The sequence below is a fragment of the Peromyscus leucopus genome, chromosome 3 (assembly GCF_004664715.2).
Source record: "Peromyscus leucopus breed LL Stock chromosome 3, UCI_PerLeu_2.1, whole genome shotgun sequence".
NCBI classification, from domain to species: Eukaryota; Metazoa; Chordata; class Mammalia; order Rodentia; family Cricetidae; genus Peromyscus; species Peromyscus leucopus.
This window is the reverse complement of record NC_051065.1, coordinates 139786855-139810683: the sequence shown is the minus strand read 5'-3', so window position 1 is coordinate 139810683 and position 23829 is coordinate 139786855. Positions and strand designations below refer to the sequence as shown.

Below are 23829 nucleotides of genomic sequence, written 5' to 3'. Positions count from 1 at the left end.
ACCCCAATATCTGGCTCTGGGCTTTTATTAAAACCAATTAGAAACACTCAGTGGTAAAAAAAAAAAAATGACATCATGAAATGTATAGGCAAATAGATGGAACTAGAAAGAAACATCTTGAGTGTGGTAACCCAGACCCAGAAAGACAAACATGGTAAGTACTCACTCTAAAGTGGATATTAGACACAAAGCAAAGTATAACCAGATTACAATCCACAACCTCAGAGAAGCCAGGTAAAAAGGAGAACCCTAAGAGGGACACACATGGAGGGCCCCAGGAAGGGAAAATAGATAATATCTCCTGGGTAAACTGGGAGGGGTGGGTAGAAGGAAAGGGATGGGGAATGGGAACAGATGAGACTGAGATGGCCAAGTGGAGGGAGAGATGGAGAGGGAGAGCAATGAAAGAGATCTTGGTAGAGGTAACCATTAGGGGGTTAGGGAGAAACCTAGGGGTAGGAAAATCTCCAGGAATCCACAAGGATGACTCCAGCTAAGACTCCTATCAGTAATGGAGAGGGTGTCTGAACTTAACCTTCCCCTATAATCAGATTAATGACTACCCTAATTATCATCAAAGAACCTACATTAAGTAACTGATGGAAGCAGATGCAGTGATCCACAACCAAGCACTGGGCTGAGCTCCTGGATTTCAGTTGAAGAAAGGGAGGAGGGATCACAGGAGCAAGTGAGGTCAAGATCATGATGGGAAAAACCACAGAGGCAGCTGATCAAGCTGGTGGGAGCTCATGGACTCTGGTCTGTCAGCTGGGGAACATGCATGGTATGGAACTAGGCCCTCTGAATGTGGGTAACAGTTATGTGGCGAGATCTGTTTGGGGAACCCCTGGCAGTGGGACCTGGATTTACCCCAGGTGCATGAACTGGCTTTTTGGAACACTTCTCCTAGGGTGGGATACCTTGCTCAGCATTGACACAGGGGTGAAGGGGGTTGGTTCTGCCTCAATTTAGTATGTCAGACTTTGTAGATCCTCCAAGGGAGGACATACCCTCTTGGAAGAGTGGATAAGGGTGGATTGGCAGAAGATGGGGAGAAGGAGAAGGAGAGAGAGGGGATTGGTATGTAAAATGAAAAAAAAATGTAAATAAAGAAAAAAGAAAGAAAAGACCAATTAGGATCCGTGCTACAGGAACAAACTGGATTTCTGACTCACAGCTGTTGCTGCTATACTTTGGATTCAGTATGGTAACACGTAGGTTGATGGAAATGTTTCCAAGATGTTCTGGGTTTGCTGTCTAGTTGTTCAGTCAGTTTTAAGTGATATTTTTAAATACTGAAAAAAAAGATTCAGTTGCCAGTGCCTTTCCATAATTCCATCACATTAACTTTTACAATTAAAAAAAAAACCTATTCACTGTAGATTGTGTTAAAATTAAAGCATGGAGATACAGGGCCATGCAGTGTTTTCATTTGCTATCTGTGTTGTGGACAAAAAGATGGAAAATTTTCCCAGTATCCATGGGATGCTTTTCTGGATGTTCTTATGTTATAACCACACCACTCAAATTCTAGCCTCTCCATTGCTAAGAATTATACACAACACTCAGAAATCGAATGCTGAAAATTTTATTGGGGTCAGGTAGTCAGTCAACAATGACTTCTTGGCCTATTTTTCTGAAGTACATATTCTTCTCAGGCACTCCCTGAAACAGAAAAGGAAGGAGGAAAGTGAGTGAAAACTTGGGAAATGCTGGAGTTTCAACTCTTCCTGGTACCACTGAAGTGAAGAAGGTGGGAACCCAACCCTCTTCTTCTCCCAAATACTTCCTCTCTCTCCTTCCTCATTTTCTCAGGTTTACTCATGGCAGGCACAGAGCATACAATGGAACTAAGCTGTTTCTTACAGTATGGAAGTGAATAATGTTTCTTAGCCTGTTCATCCTTTGGTTCTGATTTTAAATATTCAAGGATTTATTTCAAACGTGTTGACTGAAATGCACCCTAACTGGATGAAAAACTGAAACCAGCCTAAATGTTTATTAAAAGAATGACAAGTAAGGACATCAAAGCAGACCATGCAATGCAGTAGTATACAATGTTAACACCAAAAAATTTCTGAGTACACAAACAGCAACATATAACCAAGAACACCAGTGAAGCATTCTATAGGGAGATCCGGGTAACATACTTGTATGAAGCAATGCAGTTTTATATGAAATGTGTTTTTTTAATAAATAACCTAAAGTTCTACACAGAATGATATTCATGTAAAATTGAATGCTACATTTATATAATAGCACACATATACAAAGTAATATTCCTGAGGGTTGCGATAGGATTCAAACTAGTGGCTTCCAGAAACTCAGAAAAAAAGAAAGCATGGGAACTCAGAAAAATATATAAGCATAATATTCACCCTTGCACCCTCCTAGAAAGGTAGGTTATGAAGAACTTAGGCACACACAAATTTAGAAGAATGTATTAAAAGTCTGGCCAAGGTCAGAGGTGTCTCTAAGGTATCACTTAGAGACAATGGATCTGAACATTCCTAGTGTGAATGGGGCTAAATGTACAGGTTGGAGATGAGAGATCAGTGAGATTGAACACAGGAGACAGGCAACCAAAGAGAGGTTGCTGCTGTACTTCTAAAACCCAACCAAACTCAACAGGCAATCACTGAGATAAGAGGAACTGTGGGGCCATATTCCTCAAAGGCAGAAATACCTTGGAGAGCTTGTCCATGGTCTTCCTATGACAACACACATATACCATCTTATACTATCTAAATGCAAAGATTAGAAATGGGCCCATAGAGGATAACACTCCAGTTAACTAATTTTTACACTATTCTTTGAGAAATACAGAAGGGAAGGGTTTCTGTTTAATAATTTGACTAATACATGTCACTGGCATCTGGATTACTGGGAAGATTAGTCTCAAAAGCATCTTACCTAAGCTAACAGTCTGGACCAACGATGAGGTAGATTTTTCACATTCTGTCCTCTACCTAAAGGTGGTCTTTGTTCTCCACGGACATTATGGGGAGGATTCTTTTTGTTGCCTGAAAAACGACCACGAGGAGGAGGTCTATGTTGAAACTCAGGAGGAGGAAGGTCATGCTGCTGGCCTTCTGGTTGGACTGGTCTTTTTGAGTCTTCAGGAAGAGTAGAAGATTGATCCTGAGGCCCTTCTGCAGATTGTTCCTGCTGTGGATTATTTACTTCATTCTCAACAGCATCATCAGAGGACACTTGTTCCTCTCCTGGTGGGGAGTCACTCTGTGGATCATTTTCAGACTCAGGAGCAGCAGAGTCCACTAAGACTGGGCTCTGGCTTTCAGTATCTGTATGGGTCGGACAGAAGAGAAGAGCACATTGGTGAAAGAATTTCCTTTTGTTTCCTTTCCCTGACCTGATCGCACAATCCTTTCTCCCAGAACCTGTCTGCCAACTGCTAACTTCTTCTTCCACACATCCTTGTCCTTGGCTTTCTAAATCTACATCCCAATGAGACAGAAGGTTTGGTATTTGTATCCTGGGACAAGCATGTGCTGCTACAGCTGGAAAACATGAAAGTTTGGGGACCCTTATTTATCACATGAGATGTCCCCAAAGGCAAAAGAGCAGTAATACAAAAGAAGAAAGAATACATTAACATGAGGAAGGTTTCCAGTTGTTATCAAGGACTCCCTGCCTGTGCAAGGGCTTCTAGCCCTGGTTTCTGAGCCCTAGGATGAAATTTGACTTAGCTTTTCAATACTTTACATCTACACAGTGAAACCCTGAGAGAAGAGAACAAAATGGCCACCACCAAATTCAATAATAAAAGTCTGGGGACAATTTGTCATTTCTTTTTAAATCAAAGACAGTTACATGGTGAATGAGGAAAACAGCAGAGAGAAAACAGGGAAAGCTAAGTATTTCTCCACCTTGTTCATGAAGTGTGTAATGACAGACAGGAACACTGAGGAAGAGGGAAGCCACAGACCCTCCCACTACCAGGGGAGGCACTTTTGTTTTCTGCCTCATCTGACAGAGATCATTTCTGGATGTAGAGCAGACATATTCATTCTGCTATTATGGAAGCTTGGTCTCTCTATCATTCAGCTGGCTGAACTCAATCACATTCCAAGTATCAAGGTTGGGGAACGCGTTTATATCTTTAGAGAAAACAATATTTATTCATTCCTAAGACAGAAAATATGGTAAGACAACACACTGAAACACAGACAATTGAACAACATGGAAAGATGATGGATTAGGCTTTACCAGCTGAAACAACAGAAGGATCCTCTACAATTGCGGCACAGGATGAACTGAAAATTCAGATTGCAATCTTTCAGAGCTTAAAGATGTCCTGCAAGAAAATGTGACTTTCCAGACTCAAGCTTCTGAGCATGAATGAGCTCATCAGTCAGCCTCTGAGACATTCCTGGAAAGGTTCTGGGATGCAAGAACATGTACAGATTCCCTGTGCTGCTACCCACTAGCTCTAAATAGAAAATCTTTTTATCCTCCCTGCACATCTACAAAACAAACAGCTCCCTTTTCCTAAGTATTCTGCATATTTCAGTCACCTTAAGACTATGTCCCACAGTTTGTTCCTTCATTAATTCTTAGAGCTCTCAAGAGGTAAATCAAGGAGGGCACATGATACAAAGTAACACATACTGCCTGAAGCATATTAAAATTCTGAATGTAGGCCTGAGTAAAATATTTAAATTGGGCTCCAATACTTGTACTTGAGTGTCTAGAGCATTGAATTTACTCTGTAATTCTCTGATCTTGAACTAATCCTGGCATGTTTGTCTATATCATGTGTCTGGCATCCACTGTGTAGCAAGGACAGCTGATCCCAGTATTCACTCTGATTATCAGAAGATGCTCAATAATCTCAACATTTTTCCATGCCTCTTTTCTAAACACAAAATGGGCCATCTTGTTCCTCTGCTCAAGCCTTTTATGCCTTCCAGATTAAATATTAAGTAAAAAGAGTATGTTGTGTGGTGAGTATATAACTGTTCTAACCCTTATCACAGAAACTCTGTTGGATTGTCTTTCTTCTCACCTGATTCTGTCCTTTCTCTCCCCTTATCCTCTCTTTTCTCCATTCTTTCTCTTGAAAGTCTCCATCTCCCACCCTATAAGGCTTTGTACCTTCATTGGGGCTCTGAGCTGAGCTCAGGACCAGCAAGGCCGCTGTGAACAGAACTGCCAGCATCTTGGAGGAGGCTCTGGAGTTGTTCTCAAGTGTTGTGACATTGAAGGCCATTCCATTTATAAAAAGGAGCATAACAATGAAATCTTTGATCCACAGCTGGAAGACCTAGTTCCATTATTTCTCTTTGGGACTTTAGCCCAGCAGGGTGGAGATTGTCAACATATCCTATCTGGAAGGAATAACATGTAATGTGGTGACGTGGTTAAAGGAACATTGTCTCTTCACAGAAAGGTAATATTTCATTATGTATGTACCACATTTTCAGTCCATTCAGTAGTTGTATGATATATTGTTTCCCTATATGGCTATTGTGAAGAGAATGGCAATGAACATGAATGAGCAAGTATCTGTGAATTAGGATGTTGACTCCTTTGAACATATGCCAAGGTATATGTATATGTGATACAGCTGGGTCATAAGATAATGTACATTTAGGATTTCAGAATTCTCCACCTCTATTTCCATATTGATTGCTCTAGTTTGCATGCCCACCAAAAGTGGATGAGTGAAATGAAAGCCAAAAGGGTATGTGTATATATATGAACATTTTTCAATTTATTTATGGATATTATGGGGGAAAAGACTCATGGATACAGGATAAGGTTGATCTAGTTGCAGAATCCTTCAATTTGCCCAGGAAAGATGGAGATAGACACGTCAGTTTACTCTGCGTGACTCAGTCTCCACCACCCAAGCGAGAGCATGAGTGTGTGCCTTCTCCTAAGTTTTAAGCAGTCATGTACCCAGAAAAAAAACATACACCTCTATGGGTCCAAGGTCATTGGCAGAGCTAATTCCCACAACACATGAGGGCTCCCTTGTTCAAAAATCCTCCCAATCATTTGTTGTCAACTGTTTTCTTGATATTGGCCATTCTGAACAATGTAAGCGGAAATATCCAAGAATTTTTATTTGGGAATTATATAACCCTAAGAATATTGACAATTTTTGCAGTACTTGTTAGCCATTTTTTTTTCTTTATTTTGAACCCTTCAATAAGTCCCTTGCCCATTTTCATTTGAGTTTTTTGCTTTCTTGATTGGTTATTTGATTGTTCATTTGTTTTGAGTTCCCTGTTCATTCTGGATATTAATCTCCTCACAGAAGGATAGCTGGAAAAGAGTCTCTCTCAACATGTGACCTTCATCTTTACTTGATTATTTCATTTGCTGTACAGATATTTAGTTTTATGAGATCCCATTCATCAATTATTTTCCTTAATTATTATGTAAAAAGATTCTTAATCAGAAAGTCTTTTTCTATAACTGTATCCTGCAGATTGCTGCCTATTTTTTCTTCTGGTAGTTTCAGGATTTCAGAGTTCACATAAGATTTTGAATCATTTGGAGTTGATTTTCTCTACAGGGTGGTAAATATGGATCTAATTTCATTCTTCTTCATGTAGACATTATTTAGCCAGCTATTTGTTGAAGATGCTGTCTTCCCTCCACTATGTATTATTTTATTTTATTTTTTTTCATTTTTCTTTATTAAGAAATTTTCTACTTACTCTACACACCACCCACAGAACCCCCCTCCTCCCTCCTCCCACTCCCCAGTCCTCTCTCCCAAGCCACTCCACATCCCCCATCCCCACATACCCAAAATCAATGTCTCCCATGGAGAGTCAGGAGAGTCAGGTCCAAGCCCCTTCCCACTGTACCAAGGCTGCGCAAGGTGTCCAGTTACCAGATTCCCAAAAGCATGCCCAAGCACCAGGGAAGGATCCCAAACACCCTGCCTGGGTGCCCTCCAAGCAGTTCAAGCCACTATGTATTTTTAGGATCTTTATCAAATATCACAAGGCTGTAGCTTGACACAGTCCTGTGTGGGATTCCTATTTCATTCCATTGACCATGTGTCTGGTTTTGCTAGTACCATGCTGTTTTTATTAGAATTGGTGTATAACACAGCTTTGGATGTGGTAATGTAATCCCTCCAGAATTATTTTTTCTCAGAATTTATTGACTATTTGGGTGTTTTTATGGTTCCACAAAAATTTTAGGATTATTTGTTATTTCTGTGAAGAATTTCATGGATATTTCAGATGAAATTATATTGAATCTCCAAATTTTATTAGGATAGTCATTTCTACAATGTTAGTTGTATCAAAACATGATCCGGGACAATCTTTCCATTTTCTAGTGCATTCCTTAATGTGTTCTCTTCAGAGATTTGAAATTTTCAATGTAGAAAATTCACAAAACTTTAGTCAAGTTTCTTCATAGATAGTTTTTGATGATACTGGAAATGGGATTGTTTCTAGTTAGCCATTTCTCATTGTTTGTGTGTTTGTTTGTGTGTGTGTGTTTCTTTGTTTGTTCACAGTATATGGGAAGGATGCTATTTTTTTTCTAATTTTATTTCTATCCTGCCACTTTGGTGAAAGTGCTGATGATTTCTAGAAGTTTTAGCAGGTAAATGCATAGGTCTAGAAAATATTATACTGAGTGAGGTAACCCACACACAGAAAAACAAATGCTAGACATTCTCTTATGTATGTGGATTATACCTCTGAATATTTAGATATAAATAAACAGAACCTGGAATTACCACAGTAACCAGGGAAGTAAAAAGACCAAAAGGCATTAAGGAAAAGAAAGAGTTCTAGAGAGGACAATGGTAGGATAATGGTGCTATGGGGGGAAACAGAAAAAAAACGAGGAGACCAATAAGAAGGGTAATACAGAAGGAGAAAAAACAACGAGTAATAAATAACACTAAATATATTGGTAAATGAAGCATATATTCTATTTTTATTTAAAATACATGCAGAAAACATAAATGTATATGTATCCAAACAAGTACATGTTTGGTTTAAATGAAGTTGCACCTCTTGGTAGATAATGCCTCCCCCAGGAGGCATAGACAACCTAACAAAAACTCTAAGAGGAGCATGGGAAACTTCCCTTAGAATTGTGGGTCCAAAAGACCTCCAAACAATATCAGCTATTTCAATTGTCCTGGGTTGCCTTCTAGAGCATGATGGTAAGAGCCTATTACAGATGACACTACATCTTTTGGAAATAGGACTTGAAGGAATCAGGTTTGAACAATCCTGGAAACTTCCTGCCTGAAGACTAGATTCCATAGCATCCCAAAAGTAATGAGAATGTTGCTAAGGAAGAAAAGAGGTCAATAGTGTTCCTAGAGAAATCCAACTACATTCTCAATACTTAGCTTTATACATACAGACAACTGTAGCTCTTTACTTTCATAAATAAATAAATAAATAAATAAATAAATAAACCTTCTGTTGTAACAGGACGACAATATACAGAAATGTTCAACTGGTGAGAGTCCAGAGAAGAACAACCTCATGGTGTCCATCCCCACTTTATACTTCTACACCACAACCCCTACACCTATGGCTCAGAAAACATTATGGATGAGGGAGAAGAATGACTGTAAAAGACAGAGGACTAGGGCATCTGCAAGATAGTGCCTTTTATATATGACAGGGAACTGCACCCCTGAAATCTCAATGAGCCTTACCTAAGGACAACCAGCACAATGACAACACCACTTGGAATGCCCACATAGTTGGTGGAAATCACATGAGGCCACACTCCTAGATAAAGAAATACAGTAAATTAATGACTGCTGAGACAGAGAATCTTAGTCTTCTACTAGGATGAGCATGTATATATCCAATTTCAAGTGGCCTACCCTAAACACATACACATACAAGCAACACTAGATAGGTTCAGCCAGTGATATTTATAAGCATGTGTGAGTATGTGTGTATCAGTAATCATTAAATCAGATGTCATGAATTTGAAAGGAAAACGAGAGGAGAAAAAGACTTAGAGAGGTGAAGAAAGGATAGAAATTATGCAAGTACAATACTCACATATGAAAGTCTCATAGAAATTTTTTGAAACAGGAATATTTTTCCTGTAACAAGCCCAGGTATTTGAATTAAATTTTCTTCATTATTTTAATGTCAGTCTAGTTGACAGTACTTGATCACACTCAGTGTTGATCATGTGTGTTCTGGAGTGGAGGAGGTGTAGAGATGTACCAATAGAGACCATACAGGATTCAAAGAACACAGTGAGCAGTGCATCTCCCATGATGACTACAGCCAGATCTCCATCAATCATGATATATGTACCATTTGTGTGTGATACTTAACTATTGTTTTGGTGATATGGGTATGATTCCTACCCAAGCCTCTAACGTGTTAGGATATTACTTTGACATTAGATTTAGAAGATTGACCATCAGTCTGTGCAGGCCCAAAAAGCCTTTCTCAATCTCAAACCACCTGATTCTAGGCAGAGATGCCCTGTTGATAAAGATTACATGGTCTATGACAGCTGTGGAACCTGAATAGGACCAGACTAAATCCTCTGCATATGAGAGACAGTTGTGTAGTTGGGTCTGTTTGAGGGGCCCCTGGTGTATGATCAGGTTCTATCCCTGGTGCATGAGCTGGCTTTCTGGATCCCATTACCTATGGTGAGACACTTTGCTCATCTTGATACACTGGGAAGGGGCTTGGTCCTGCCTCTGCTGTATATACTAGGCTTAGCTGTCCATGTCCAACTTACCATTTTAAAGGAGGAGAAAAGGGGGTTCAAGGGAGGAGCTGGGAGGAGGGCAGGAAGACGGTTAAGAAGGAGGTCTGTGGTTGGTATATAAAATGAATAAAAAGTTTAAAAACACAAAAGATTACATGGTCTAAAAAAGTCTCATTGTTATTAAGATTCTAAAGGTTGGTAAAGTAAAAATGGCCAAAACCTTCAAAGGAATTTAGACAGCGATGTGTATATATATTTTCCAGAATTAATATGTGTTTCATGTTGTGAGAGTTCTTGTAAGAGTGCCTCCTTCTCCAGCATGCTCCATGAGGCTGAATGTGAGTGTTCTTCTTCCTCTTAGGGAGTAGTTTTAATATCAGTCATGATACGTGATTGAGCACAATGAAACCTGTGCTTAGGATGGTATACACAGCTTCTAAGTAGGAATTGTGTGTCTGTCATGCCTGTACTCTCTTACAGCCCCCTTCTATGATGCTTTCTGGTTGATTTTCAAAAGAGGGTTTTCTGTCAAATACTGATTCTTGTTATTGTACACTTTCCTTGTGGAAATGGTTTGTTGATATTCCATGTCATGAATTAATTTAATTTTCCACCTGTATCACATTTATTCTGGGACAATCTCTGCATTTACCTTTCTAATGATATTGCTAATTTTACCTTTCCCACATTATGTTCATTCTTAATTTTGAACACAAGGTATTCTGTGGGCAGTGACTCTTCTTTGGGTGAATGGTCTGATGGCTCTTTTCTCTCCTATATTTGCTTTATTGCAACTAACATTGTTTGATCATATTTTTCTTGGTAATTCATATTAGCCAGTAAGCACAGCTGCCTGTGTCATTCAATATTCTGTGGGGAATTGCATGATGTTCAGATTATTGCAGGGTGGTGGTATATGAGGGGCTTTGGATTGAGATAAGGCATCTAAGGTCATGTGGGTTGAAATCTCTAAGAAGTCTCCCTCAACCATTGTAAATCATGGAGTCTGGGGCTCTGCCTATGAAGGTCAAAGAGGGCAGAGATTATTACAGGAAGGCCTGAAAAACCTATGTTAGCCAATGATGATGCAACTCATAAAGACCAACAATGATAACATAATTTATTCAGGCTGTAATGGGTGTGTATTCTGGAGGGTAGATACTAGGACTTGGCAAAACTACTCCAGTTATGACCTGCCCAAGACTGATGGGCTTTAATGGAGACAGAGAAGGTGATTATTCCTGGAAGACCTTATGTTTAGGCCAGGACAATGTCTGGTTTCTCCAGATACTAAATGGAAAGTGAGAATGGCCTGAGAGGTCTTCAAAGGGTGGTTTAGAAAAGCTTCAAGTGGGAAAGGTAGAGAGAAACAGCCAGGGAAAGAGGCAGGCTGCAGTTCTCACACTGTGGAGGCAGAAGTCCTGGGGGAAAGCCAGCCTTGAACTTGGCTTGATGTGTCCTGAGACAGAGAGATAGGTTCTGCCAAATGTCACTCGGCTCAGATCCCTTGCCTGACCTTCTTCACTGTCAGCAATGAGTGAAGAGGGTAATGTATCATGAAAGAAAAATATCACCTCAGAACTCAATGGACACCGTGAAGTCAGATTACGGAAGAGCTCACAAGCAAAGCTATCAGGGAGGAAGATGGGGATGAAGAAATGGGCAGGTGTCAGCTTCATGTCAGTCACCATAAACATTTTGTTTTGTTGTAATTTTATAATATTTAACACAATTATTTATTTATGGACTATTTATTTTTGTTGTCTGAGAAGTCCATACATGTATATAATGGGTTTTGATCTAATCCATCATTTTTCTCCTCCTCTCTCATTTCTTAGCTATCCAGTCAACTGATATTTTTTTCATAATTCTACATCCTCTTTCTTGAGACATATTGAGTTCACATGCATGTGCACTAGTGTAAGACTAGATTAAAGCTTAAGATGGTGACTCATGTTATGTACATTTTTATGAAAATAACATAATTTTAATCTTTTATTCTTATGCTTTTTACCTAGTATTTGTATCATACAAAGAAGTAGTTTGGCTTTGATATATTCATATGTACATTTTACTCTCCTTTTCTCATATGCATCTCTAAAACTATCTTCCTCCATTCTTTCTAATACCAATCATCCCCTAAACTCACTTACTTATGCTTACATGATTTGTGTGTGTGTATGTGTGTGTGTATGTGTGTGTATGTGTGTGTGTGTGTATGCATATGTGTCCCATTAAGCCATATTTTGTGCTGCCCAAATTTTCTTGGATATGTAGCCTTCCAACAGAGCACAGTAAATTACAGAGGACAATACTCTGAGAGAAAACTGACCCTTCCTTTCCCAGAAGTTGAGAGCTTCCAAAAGCTCTACAAGTAGGGATGGACTTCCATACCTGTTTCCTCTCTACATACTGGGATTCCATTCAGTAATCCTCTGGATTTCACTGGAATGTGCTCTAATGCTCTCTTTCATTTTTAATTTTATTAATTTATATCTTCTTGTTTATGATTGTTTGTTCTCTGCTTGATATTGCTTGTTTGTTGTTTAAGACAAAGCCTCATGTATCCCAGACTAGCCTGAAAATCACTATGAAGCCAAAGATGACCTTGGATTTTATCTCCTTCCTCTGTATCCCAAATGATAAGGTTATACTTTAATTAAATGCTAAGGTTATAATTTAATTTATTGTTTATTGCTACTTATATCTCCAAAATGCTTAGTCAATTCATTATCACAATAATGCTTTCTAGAGCAAGAGGGCCTGATGCAATTCACTCCTGCCAGCGCAGGCTAAGCTGCTCACCTAGTAAACCTCACTTCAATTTTCCAACCATGCAGGGGAGTAATGATTTGAAGGATCAGATGGATTCTACATGTTAATGCATTTGAAGGGCTTAGTACTCTTCAGAAACAGAGGGACAGGCGGTTCTCCACAAAGCTGTTTATAATACTTCGGGCCAAACTGAATAATCTTTGAGGATTTTAAGCAAGACAGAGACATGGTCTGATTTCTATTTTGTAATGACTACTCTGTCTATTGTGAGGAGAACTGATTAAAACCTGTCACTGAAATTAAGAACGACACCAACCTTCCTTGGGATAAGGACATTTCTTCTGGAAAAAGAATGAAAATAGAAATTTTATAAATGTTTTTACCTAGTATTTATTTTGAAAGTTATATCAAATGAATTTGCAAAGAGACCATACATGTGATAATAGGAATTAAAAGTGACTTTGATAACTGGAAAAAATGAGTAAATAAGAAAAGATGAAAAACAGATCAGATCTGAACTGTAACCATAACATGACTATCTTTCATAGTAGACCGTGGGAAAAAGTGATGAAATTCAAGACTTTCAGGGTATCCATAACCTATTCTGAATGGTCCTTGTAAAACACAGACATTCTAATGCAGATAGAGTTCTGATGCATGTGCATAGAGAAAATACAAGAAACACCACTCTGCACTCTAGACATGGAGGCCTCTGAGGAAACAGAACTTTCTTCCAAAGTAATCCTGACATTTGAGCCTCTGACCCATGTGAAAATGAAATTCTGCTTTTCTTCCACTTAGTGTGTGGGACTGCATTATTTTCTTTATGTCATTTTGTTTGTTGTTTTGTTTTGTTTGCTTTTCTTTTGTTTAGTGTTGGTTTTGGCAGCCATAGGAAACTAATACAGAAGAAGGTAGCAGTGTCACAGGAGGAAATTAGTAATTCTGTCTGAGCTATGTTGCCTTTGAAATAGATTTAGAACAGTAGTGGCAGAGGACTTCCATGGCCCTTGGTGCTAAAGTGCCAATGGGGTTCATTGCTTCAACCCCACTCTTGTTAACTCAGTTTTCTCTCTCAGCTTTTCTCTAAATGCTATTTTTATTATCTCCAATGAGTTCATAGCTCATGTTTCTATTTAATGATACATCAATCTCTTCACTGATTGCTGACAGTGGATAAAACCTGGGAAGGGCTTGAGTGACTTTTGGTAGACTCACATGCTATCCAATGTCACCCACATAACATGAGGGAGTCTTTCTGGCTCTCTCCTTTGCTCTCCTATCTAGATAATTTCTCACCTGAAGGTCTACCATGTGCCCCTGGTCAGTACCTCACATCTCCAGGTTCCCTCCCATGTAGTATCTTGGACCAAGTACTTATATTCTGTCTCCTGAAAAACTCATAAATATGGGGAAATTTTCCACTATAGCATCCTGCCATTGTCTCTATCCTCCACTTTTCTCATGAACTTATTCTTCTTTTTTCCTCTGCTCCTACCGTAATCCATTCTGATAACTCATTGAGCAGTTTCTCTTCACTGTGGAGCCCTAGGGCTCTGCTCTTGGGTGTTCCACGTCAGATCCTGTGCTAGGTGGAGCTGGGCTGAACAAAGCCCTCTGAGGTTTGGCCTCTGCTGCTCTGGCTTATCTCTTTGATGTGGTGAGAACAGGTTGCCACTGTTCACAGGCCAATTCATGATTCCCTGTTATTCCCACCACTGCTTGTGCACAGCTGATAGAGAAGGATTTCTGACTTCCAGCTGTTGCTGCTCTACTTTGGATTCAGGGAAATGGTAACATGTAGCTTCTTGGGAAATATTTCCAAGATTTTCTGGGTTTGCTATCTAGTTGTTCAGTCAATTTTAAGTCATATTTTAAATACTCAAAAAACAAGATTCAGTTTCCAGTGCCTTTCCATAATCCATCACATTAATTTTTATAATTGAAAAATCACTTCACTGAGGATTGTGTTTTACCTGTTTTAACTAAATAAAAACATGTTTTAATCTTCATTGCATAAATTATGAAACTAAAAATCTCTGTTTCTGATAAAAATATAGAACTATTTTCCTCAGATTGGTTAACCATGAAAGCTTGAAGGTCAGTTTACTGTATATACATGTATGTTTGATGGAAATTCCTAAATACTAGTTTTCAAATGAGTCTACATATAGGCCATTCCAGGCCAACCAGGCAATGTAGTGAGGCCTTGACTCAAACAGAACAAAACCAAGAGAGGAGCACTTTAGTCCTGATAAGGTCTGAAAGTGGTTAGAGGAACTAGTTGCCTGGGTCTTTGTGTTCATTTGTGTGTCTGGGTGAAATATCCTCTTGTCTGATGACTCCAAATTGTGCCACACAGGTTACTTGAGCTTGAGAAATGATGACAAATGATCCCTAATGCTGTGATAGTGCAATGTATTGTGTGGGCACTGCCTTAAGTGTGGATACTATTCTTCTATCCAGAATCAAATTTCAGAGTAAAATTCTCACCCCATAATTCCTTGCACAGGCCCTTTTCAGTTCATGTTCAAATTACTTTTTATGTGGGTTTAATCTGCTACTTCTTGCTAAAGACCCTCCCTCTGCTGGATTCACAGTTATGCTTGCTCCACCTTTCCCAAAAGAGCTGTGTTTTCAAGAGGTCAGAAGTTATCCCTCATGTTTTCCATCTCTTAAGAATCCACAGAATCAATAAGAACACAGACCCAAGCCCCCAATAGACAAAACTTATGAAAGTTAGATATAAGATCTCATATCAAAACTTATGAAATCTCTAAGATCCAACTTGGAGAACGATGATTCTTGGCAGAATTATATTTAAGAATTCAGAACACAGTAAAATGTATGTTACCACCAAAGACATCCAGTGATAAGGAGGAGGAATACCTCTGGGACTCTTCTCCACTCAAACATTGCTGTACATTGTTCAATATTATATGATCTAAAGAGTTAAACTCAGATGGAAAATAGCCCATCAATAATAACCTCATATCTGGGAGATGTAGCTATGTGCTTGCTTAGTACACATGAAGTACTAGGTCTGTTCCCCAGTACCATATAAGAAGAGCATAGTAGTGCATAGCTGTCATTCCAGCACTAGGGGGGTAGAGGCAAGAGGATTAGAGGGAAATGCTATGCACAGGGGCCAGGTGTGATTGAGAATAGGAGGTATCAGGTGGGGGAGGATTGATGAGAGGGAGAGACTACTGGAATAGGTGAATATTTAGGGCCAACATGGAAACCTAGTGCAGAGGGAACTTCCTAGAAGCTATGATGGTGACCCTAGGGAGGTCCCCTAGTAGTGGAGGATATGAAGCCTTAATCAGACATCTTCTGTAAGCAGGTGAGTCTCCCAGTGGTGAGACCAGCCACAATACACTCAACCCACAACCTGCCCTGCCTACAAGATTGTCTGGGACAGTGGTGGCTCAGAGCTTGTATGTGTGACCAACCAATAACTAGCCTAACTTAAGACCCAAGCCACTAGAGGGAACCCATGCCTGACACTGCCTGAATGATCAGGAACCTGAACCTGGATGACTCATGGATCTAAGATAGAACCAAACATGTATGAAAAAATAAAAAATGCAATGATTCCTAATGATATTCTGAAATTCTCTTAGATCAGTGTCTACCCCAATTATTATCAGAAAGTATTCCTTCATCAGTTAATAGGAGCACATGCAGAGGCCCACAGGGAAACAGTAGGCAGTAGTCTGGGAATTCCTCAGAAGAGGAGGGAAGATTGTAGGAGCTGGAGGGTTTGAGGACACCAGGATATAACAGACCACAGAATCAACTAAGCAGTGTTCATAGTGGATCACAGACACGGAACCAATAATGAGGAAGTCTTCATGCATCTGAACTAAACCCTCTGCGTGCATGCTGTTATTGTTTAGCTTGGGGTTTTGTGGGGCTCCTAACAGTGTGAGTAGGTGTTTCTCTGACTCTTTTGCCTGTTCTTGGGACCCTTTTCCGCCTATGGAGTTGTCTTGTCCAGCCTTGATAGGAGGGTTTATGCCTATTCTTATTGCATCTGTTATGCAGTGTGCTGTTGATATCCCTGGGAAGCCTGCTCTTTTCTTAAGGGAAGCAGAGGAGCAATAGACTTGGGGAAGGAAGGGGAGAAAGGGGATCCTGTAATCTGGATGTATAGTTTAAGAAAAATATTTTTTAAAAAAAGATGTTCAAGGTCTTCTACAATTACATAGCAAACAAAGACCGGCCTGGGATCCATAAGACCCTATCTCAAATGCAACTAATAAGATTTATATCATCACATGAACATCAATCTACACCATCCTCAGGACAAAGGGTCAGGACTTTTGTTGTCTTTTAAATGCATTCAATACAAGTAAAGAGGGAGAGAGAGACATTAGAGAGTCCTGATAAGTAAAAGATTATATTTTATTATAATTTTTTCCATTATATTTTTTTCAGATTCAGATCAATAAAAGTAAGTATAAAATAAGACATTTATCATTTATAAAACAGTTTGATAATTGAATACTAACTTTTAGTAATATTTTAATAACACCTTTAGTAGTACTTAGATGTTATTGCACAGTCATTTTAGATGCAATAAAATGGAACAGAAAATGCAACCTAAGGCTAGAAGCATAAAACCCAGGCAGGTGAACTGAGGAATGGTAAGAATTGTTCAGGTTTTGAAAATGCCACAGATTTACATCTTCTTAGTTTCCTTTAAACCAGAATGAGTCTCCATGAGAGATCTGAAAGTCATTTCTTGAACTCTGAATTTGTACTACAGAAAGAAACTACAGGAAGAAACATGGAGTTACAGGACCATACAATGTTTTCATTTGCTATCAGTGTTGTGGGCTAAAAAGATGGAAAATTTTCTAAGTGCTCATGGTTGTTTTTCTATATGTTTCTATGTTGTAGTCACAGCTCTCAAATTCTCTCCCCTCCATTACTGAAAAATACAGAAAATATACAAAAAAAAAACACTCAGAAATTGCATGCAGAAAATCTTATTGGGATCATGTAGGAAGTCAACAATGGTTCATTGGCCTATTTTTCTGAAGTACATTATCTTCTCAGGCACTCTCTGAAACTGAAAAGGAAGGAGGAAAGTTACTGAAAATTGGAACATGCTGGAGTTTCAACTGCTACTGTACCACTGAAGTGAGAGAGGTGGAAGGCCAACCTTCTCCTCCATCTCCTGCCGCGCTTTCCTTCTTCCTTTGGGGAGGGGAGGTTTGCCAGGCACAGTGCAGAAAATATAACTAAGCTGTTTTTCACAAGTTCTTAGCTTGCTCATCCTTTGGTTCTGATTTAAAATGTTCAAGAATACCCTTCCAAAGGTGTTCAGTGCAATGTTTCAGCTATATCTGGTGAACTTGTAAGTGATACTTTTATTTAATACACATTAATCACTTCATACACTGTTGAAAGTGGAAAAGTCTGTGAAAGGGCTTGAGTCGAGTTGTACTTGGCACATTCACTTGCTGTCTTTTAGGAGCTAGGTAGCAATGGACTGGGATGACTGCCCCAGCTTTGCTGCTTCTGTTGCCCTGGAACAGCACCAAGCCTGCCTGGCTTCCCCCTCTTTTCTTTCTCTCTGGTCTACTTTGCTACCATAGGTTCTACCATGTGCCAGTTAGTCAGGACCAGTTATCTCCAATTTCCTTTGCATATGGTGTCTAGAGCACTCAAGACCAAGTAGGACCAAGTACCAAACACTTTGTCTCCTGAAAACTTCATGAGCATGGCAAGAAAGTATGGTTGTCCAAATAATCCAGGCATTGTAGATGTAACCAACCGTCTTATTAAATAAGAAACACAGAACCAATGCAAAGAAGAAAGCCAAGAGATCAGAGCTAAGTGCCTTACCCGCCTGCTGCAGCTAGCCTCTTCAGCCAAGAGACCTCTGTGAAAGAGACCTACTTCCTGTCTGTTTGTCTTTATATAGACTTTCTGTTCTGCCTTCTCATTGGTTGTAAACACAACCACATGACTACCTCATCAATGCCTGCATGTACAGCCCTCCAGGTTTCTATGGTATTGAGATTAAAGGCGTGTGTCTCCAATGCTGGCTGTATCCTTGACCACACAGAGATCTACCTTGCTCTGCCTACCAAGTGCTGGGATTAAAGGCGTGTGCCAGGAATGCCCAGCTCTGCTATGGCTTGCTATTAGCTCTGAACCCCAGGCAACTTTATTTATTAACATACAAATAAAATCACATTTCAGTACAATTAATATATCACCATAAGGCATAATTTTGTATTAAATAGTGTCCCCTTCCTAAGACACCCATATTTATGCCATGGACATTATCATATTTTTATTCCCTTCAAGGGCCAAATTGTCTGTTACAAACCCAATTATTAAAGAGCCTTCCTGCAATTGTCTCTGCACCCTTTTAGAAAGGTCTAGAGCAGACCCTCTTAGGCAGAGGGGGAAATAGAAACACGGAAATAATTGGAGGGGGAGAGAGGAATGGCGATATGTAGTTGAAATACTCGTGTGAGATTCTTAATTCTCTTTTAAAAGGAACATTTTTAGGGACTCCCCTGTAAGGCTCTAAAAAAATAACTTTCAGATTTATAAAACAAACAAAGAAAAGAAAAAAATAGAGAAGAATCAATATTAGAGAAAAGAAAGGTGAAGAGAGATATAAATATGACTACACACGTGGTAATGTTAAACATAATTCATTTTGTCTGGTAAAATAATATTTTGGCATTGGAAAAACTGCCTTGGTTTTTCCTAAATGTAAAAGGATACATACAGGCAAAAAAAGCATAAATATATCACAAATAGTCCAAGAAAGTCACAGAAGTTTTGTAGAAGATGAAACTTTGTTATGGGAATTCTTTCTGCCAATGGCTTTGGGGGTACAAAGCCTCAGGCATGACTTTCTGTTTGCGAATATGACCCCTTAAAAGCAGAGGGAGTTGAGTGATGCCCTCCCTCTTGGGTGGTGAAGACCGAATCAGGTGGCGTGAAGCATCATGTGATCGGTCCCCAGCTTTCCAAGGACTCTGCAACTGGATTTACCATACCCTGTATTTGTGAATATATTTCCCCATTTCATATGTTAATGAATCCCCAATACCCCTTAAACAGATTCTCATGGATTTCACTAACAAAACCTATAAATGGTAATTAAAGATTGTTAAATTTTAATATACTGCTACAAAAGGAATCTATCCCCTGTTAAAAACAACTAGTTTTTCATAAGACTTTGATCTGTTCCTGAAAACAATTATGAGGACAGACTTTAAAAACAAAAGTTTTATGTTTAGTGAAGATAATTACCTATATTTCTTACTAAAAGTTTCAGGCTTTTTAACTATTTGGGAAAACAGAATTTATTTAAAAAAAATTTTGTTTTGTCCAAAGTTAGTCTGGATGTTACAGAAGTTCAATCCAGTATTTCCTCTCCAAGACTTATGAAAGTGTCCTTCTCAACACCCAGAACATGAAAGCCAAAGCTGCAAAGATAGGGCTTTTCAATAGGATCCTGGGAAGAAATACCTGATGAAGGAGACTAAATCCTTACTGATTTAGGAAGAAAAAACAGTCACCTTACCTCCATGAATATGAATCTCATGGCATAATTCATTAAATGTCTTAAAAACCCACAACACAGAACGTGTTGTGTTGCCCCCCCTTTCTTAGACAACCTACTCTCATCTGTCTCTAGAACATATCTTCTGCCTTACTTTGCTACATAAATGTCTGCTAAAACTGTCAATGACTCTCTGCTGAATTACTTTCTTGAAGAAGACCCAAAAGGAAGAGAAAACTTTACTCAGTAAAAAGCTCAGATTTTTGTGTTGAACCATCCCTACATCTCTGGGATGAAGCCTACTTGATCATGGTGGATAATCTTTTTGATGTGTTCTTGGATTTAGTTTGTGAGTATTTTATTGAGTATTTTTGCACCAATTTTCATGAGGGAAATTGGTCTCTAATTCTCACTGTTGAGTCTTAATGTGGTTTGGGTATCAAGGTGACCGTGGCTTAATTAAATGAATTTGGCAATGTTACTTCTGTTTCTATTTTGTGGAATGATTTGTAGAGTACTGGTATTAGCTCTTCTTTGAAAGTCTGGCAGAATTCTGCACTAAAACTAACTGGCCCTGGGATTTTTTTTTTCTGGGAGACTTTTAATGACTGCTTCTATTGGGTTATAGATCTACTTAAATTGTTTATCTGATCTGAATTCAACTTTGGTAAGTGATATCTATCAAGAAAATCATCCATATCTTTTAGATTTTTCAATTTTGTGGAATATTTAACTCCAAGTTGATCAAAGACTTCAACATCAAACCAAATACACTGAACCTGATAGAAGAGAAAGTGGGGAATAGACTTAAAACATTGGTACAGGAGACTATTTCCTGAACACCAAAGCACAGGCACTAAAATCAACAATTAATAAATGGGACCTCTAGAAACTGAAAAGCTTCTGTAAGGCAAAGGACACTGTCAACAGGGCAGAATGGCAGCCTACAGAATGGGAAAATATCTTCACCAACCCCACGTCTTACAGAGGGCTGATTTCCAAAATATATAAATAAAAAAAAAGCCTCAAGAAACTAGAAATAAAAAAACAAATAATCCATTTTTAAAAAATGGGGTACAAATCTAAACATAGAATTCTCAACAACAGAGGAATCTCAAATGGCTGAGAAACACTTAAAGAAATGTTCAACTTCTTTAGCCATAAGTGATATGCAAATCAAAATGACTCTGAGATTCCAAACCTTATACCTGTCAGAATGGCTAAGATTAAAAACACAAGTGATAGCTTATGCTGTCGAGGATAAGGAGCAAAGGGAACACTCCTCCATTGCTAGTGGGAATGCAAATTTGTACAGCCACTTTGGAGATCAATATGATGGTTTCTCAGAAAATCAGGAATTGATCTACCTCAAGACCCAGCTATACCACTCCTGATCATACACCCAAAGGATGCTCCATCATACCACAAAGACACTTGCTCAACTATATTCATAGCAGTTTTATTTATAATAGCCAGAAACTGAAAACTAGATGTCCTTCAACTGAAGATTGGATAAAGAAAATGTGGTACATTTACATAATGGACTATTACTCAGCTGTTAAAAAATAACGGCATCATAAAATTTGGAGGCAAATGGATGGAACTAGAAAAAAAAATCCTGTGTGAGGTAACCCAAACCAGAGAGATAAACATAGTATGTACTCACTTAAAAGTACAATCCACAGACCCAGAGAAGCTAAGTAACAAGGAGGGCTCAAGGGGGTGGGTGGGACATGAATCTTCCTGGGAAGGGGAAACAGAATAAACCTCACTCTTGGAGGGAAGGTGAGGGTGGGATAGGGACAGGAGGGAACAGGTGATGGGAGTATGGAGGGAGAGACAACTGGAATCAGGGTGTCTGGGGGATAAGCTAGAAACCTAGTGCAACGGAAACTCCCAGGAATCTACAAGGATAATTCTAGCTAAAATTCCTGGCAATGGAGGATATGGGGCCTGAACTGTCCATTTCCTGTAACCAGACAAGACTTCCAGTGGAGAAAATGGGACAATAGCCCAGCCACGTAGCTTTTGACCTACAACTTATCCTGCCTGCAAGATGTGCTGGGATAAAGGTGGCATTGAAATTGTGGGAGTGGCCAACCAGACTGGTCCAGTTTGAGATCCATGCTATGAAAGCAAGCCCACCCCTGACACTGCTTGGAGGACCAATACCCAGAGGCTGGGTAGCCTAGAGACCTGGGATAGAACCAAGCATGACTAGCAAAAAAAAAGTCAGTGAAATAATTCCTAATGATATCCTGCTATACTCATAGACTTGTTCCGAAGCCAATTGTCATCAGAGAGGCTTCATCCAACAACTGATTGAAACAGATGCAGAGATCCACAGCCAAACATTAGGCAGAGCTTGGGGAATCCTGTACAAGAGGGGGAGGAAGGAATTTATGAGCCAGAGGGTTCAAGGCCAACACAAGAAAACTCACAAAATCAAGTACCCTGGGCTTACAGGGGCTCCCAGAGACTGAACCAACAACCAGGGAACCTGCATGGCTCTGACATAGGCCTGGTGCATATATGTTGCAGTTGTGTATCTTGGTCTTATTGTGGGATTCCTAACAGTGGGACCAGGGGATGTTTCTGACTCATTTGCCAGCTTTTGGATCCCTTTTATTCACACTGGGTTGCCCCAACCAGCCTTAATACTAGGGGAGGTGCCTAGTCTAACTGCAACATGATATGCAATGTTTGGTTGATATCCATGAGAGATCTGCCTTTTCTGAATAGAAACAGAAGAGGAGTGGATGGACATGGGCAGAGGGAAGGTGGGCAACTGGGAGGAGAAGATGGAGGGGAAACTGTGGTAGGGAGACAAAAAAATTTAAAAAAGATCAGCACACAAAGCCAAAGAATATCTTCTTAATACTTTCAATGACAATAAGAGATTTAAAACGATGTTGGGAAAAAGCCACATGTGGTGGATCCTGAGTGAGTAGTGTGACAGCAGAGGACAGTGGGACTCTGATGTAACAATTCCGTATGGAAGTCTATTTCTACCATGAGTTCCTTGGTCAGGCAGTTTATAAATCTACCATGAGGCTAAACTAAATGCAGTCCTAGACACAAAGAATATGGAAATATTTTTGTCTCATGCACTCATTTTAAAAGAATTATAGGATATGTTGCTTAAAAAAAACAGAGTAAATAAAATATCACTAATTCATAATGTGTATCATCCCACTGCATTAAAAGCAAAAAGAGAATTTCCAGACAATGTTCAGATTGAAGGAAATTGTATAATAGGTGCTTAATGATTATTGGAGATTGCATTGTGGCAAAGATGTGTAACGAAATCCAGCTACATTAGGAAAAAGAACATAAATTTTAACTATTTGGCAAGCATTTGCAAGAAAGAACTAACAGTATCCAGTATGTGGATTTGGGTGTAGAAGGTCTCTTAAAAGTTCTTATTAATAAAATCAAACCCGAGGCCGGTTATTGGGGTGCATACTGGAAGGTCAGAGAGACAGAACAAGCCACAGCTATCTCACCTCACCAGTTCCTCAGCTGGTCCTGTTTCCTCAAACTGGAAGCCTCTGAGTCCTCATCCAGAATGAATCCCAGCTGAACTGTGCTGCTTCAAAGCCTGAAAGCTTAACCAGCTGAATGCTTAACCAGCCACATGCTTAACCAGCCAAATGCTTAACCAGCCAAATGCCTAACCAGCCAAATGCTTCTAGTTTCTGGTCCTCACGCCTTTTATACCTTTCTGCTTTCTACCATCACTACCTAGGATTAAAGGCTTGCTTCCTGGGATTAAAGGCGTGAGTCACCACGCCTGGCTGTTT

At 39.3% G+C, this 23829-nt stretch overlaps 1 protein-coding gene across 2 annotated transcripts; it reads right to left on the bottom strand.

Moving 5' to 3' along the window:
- Positions 1 to 1572: 1572 nt before the first annotated feature.
- Positions 1573 to 23574, bottom strand: LOC114710365 (acidic proline-rich protein PRP33-like). 2 transcript variants are annotated; one of them, XR_005091165.1, is made up of 5 exons: positions 23533 to 23574; positions 8678 to 8753; positions 5119 to 5351; positions 2914 to 3305; positions 1573 to 1665 (listed from the first exon to the last, which is right to left on the bottom strand). XR_005091165.1 is itself a non-coding variant. In XM_028894485.2 (4 exons), the coding sequence occupies exons 2-3, from the start codon at positions 5252 to 5254 to the stop codon at positions 2914 to 2916; spliced, it is 528 nt and encodes a 175-aa protein (XP_028750318.1). In that variant the 5' UTR covers positions 5255 to 5351; positions 23533 to 23574; the 3' UTR covers positions 1573 to 1665. The 2 variants fall into 2 exon arrangements, 1 of the variants encoding a protein (XP_028750318.1); XM_028894485.2 differs by lacking the exon at positions 8678 to 8753.
- Positions 23575 to 23829: the final 255 nt, after the last annotated feature.

What these genes read in the sequence shown, in the direction of transcription:
- LOC114710365 (XM_028894485.2), bottom strand. Translation starts at nt 5,254, where the DNA reads ATGCTCCTTTTTATAAATGGAATGGCCTTCAATGTCACAACACTTGAG. An exon ending in AGCTCAGAGCCCCAATGAAG is followed by an intron (nt 3,306 to 5,118) that starts GTACAAAGCCTT and finishes CGACCCATACAG; the next exon opens with ATACTGAAAGCCAGAGCCCA.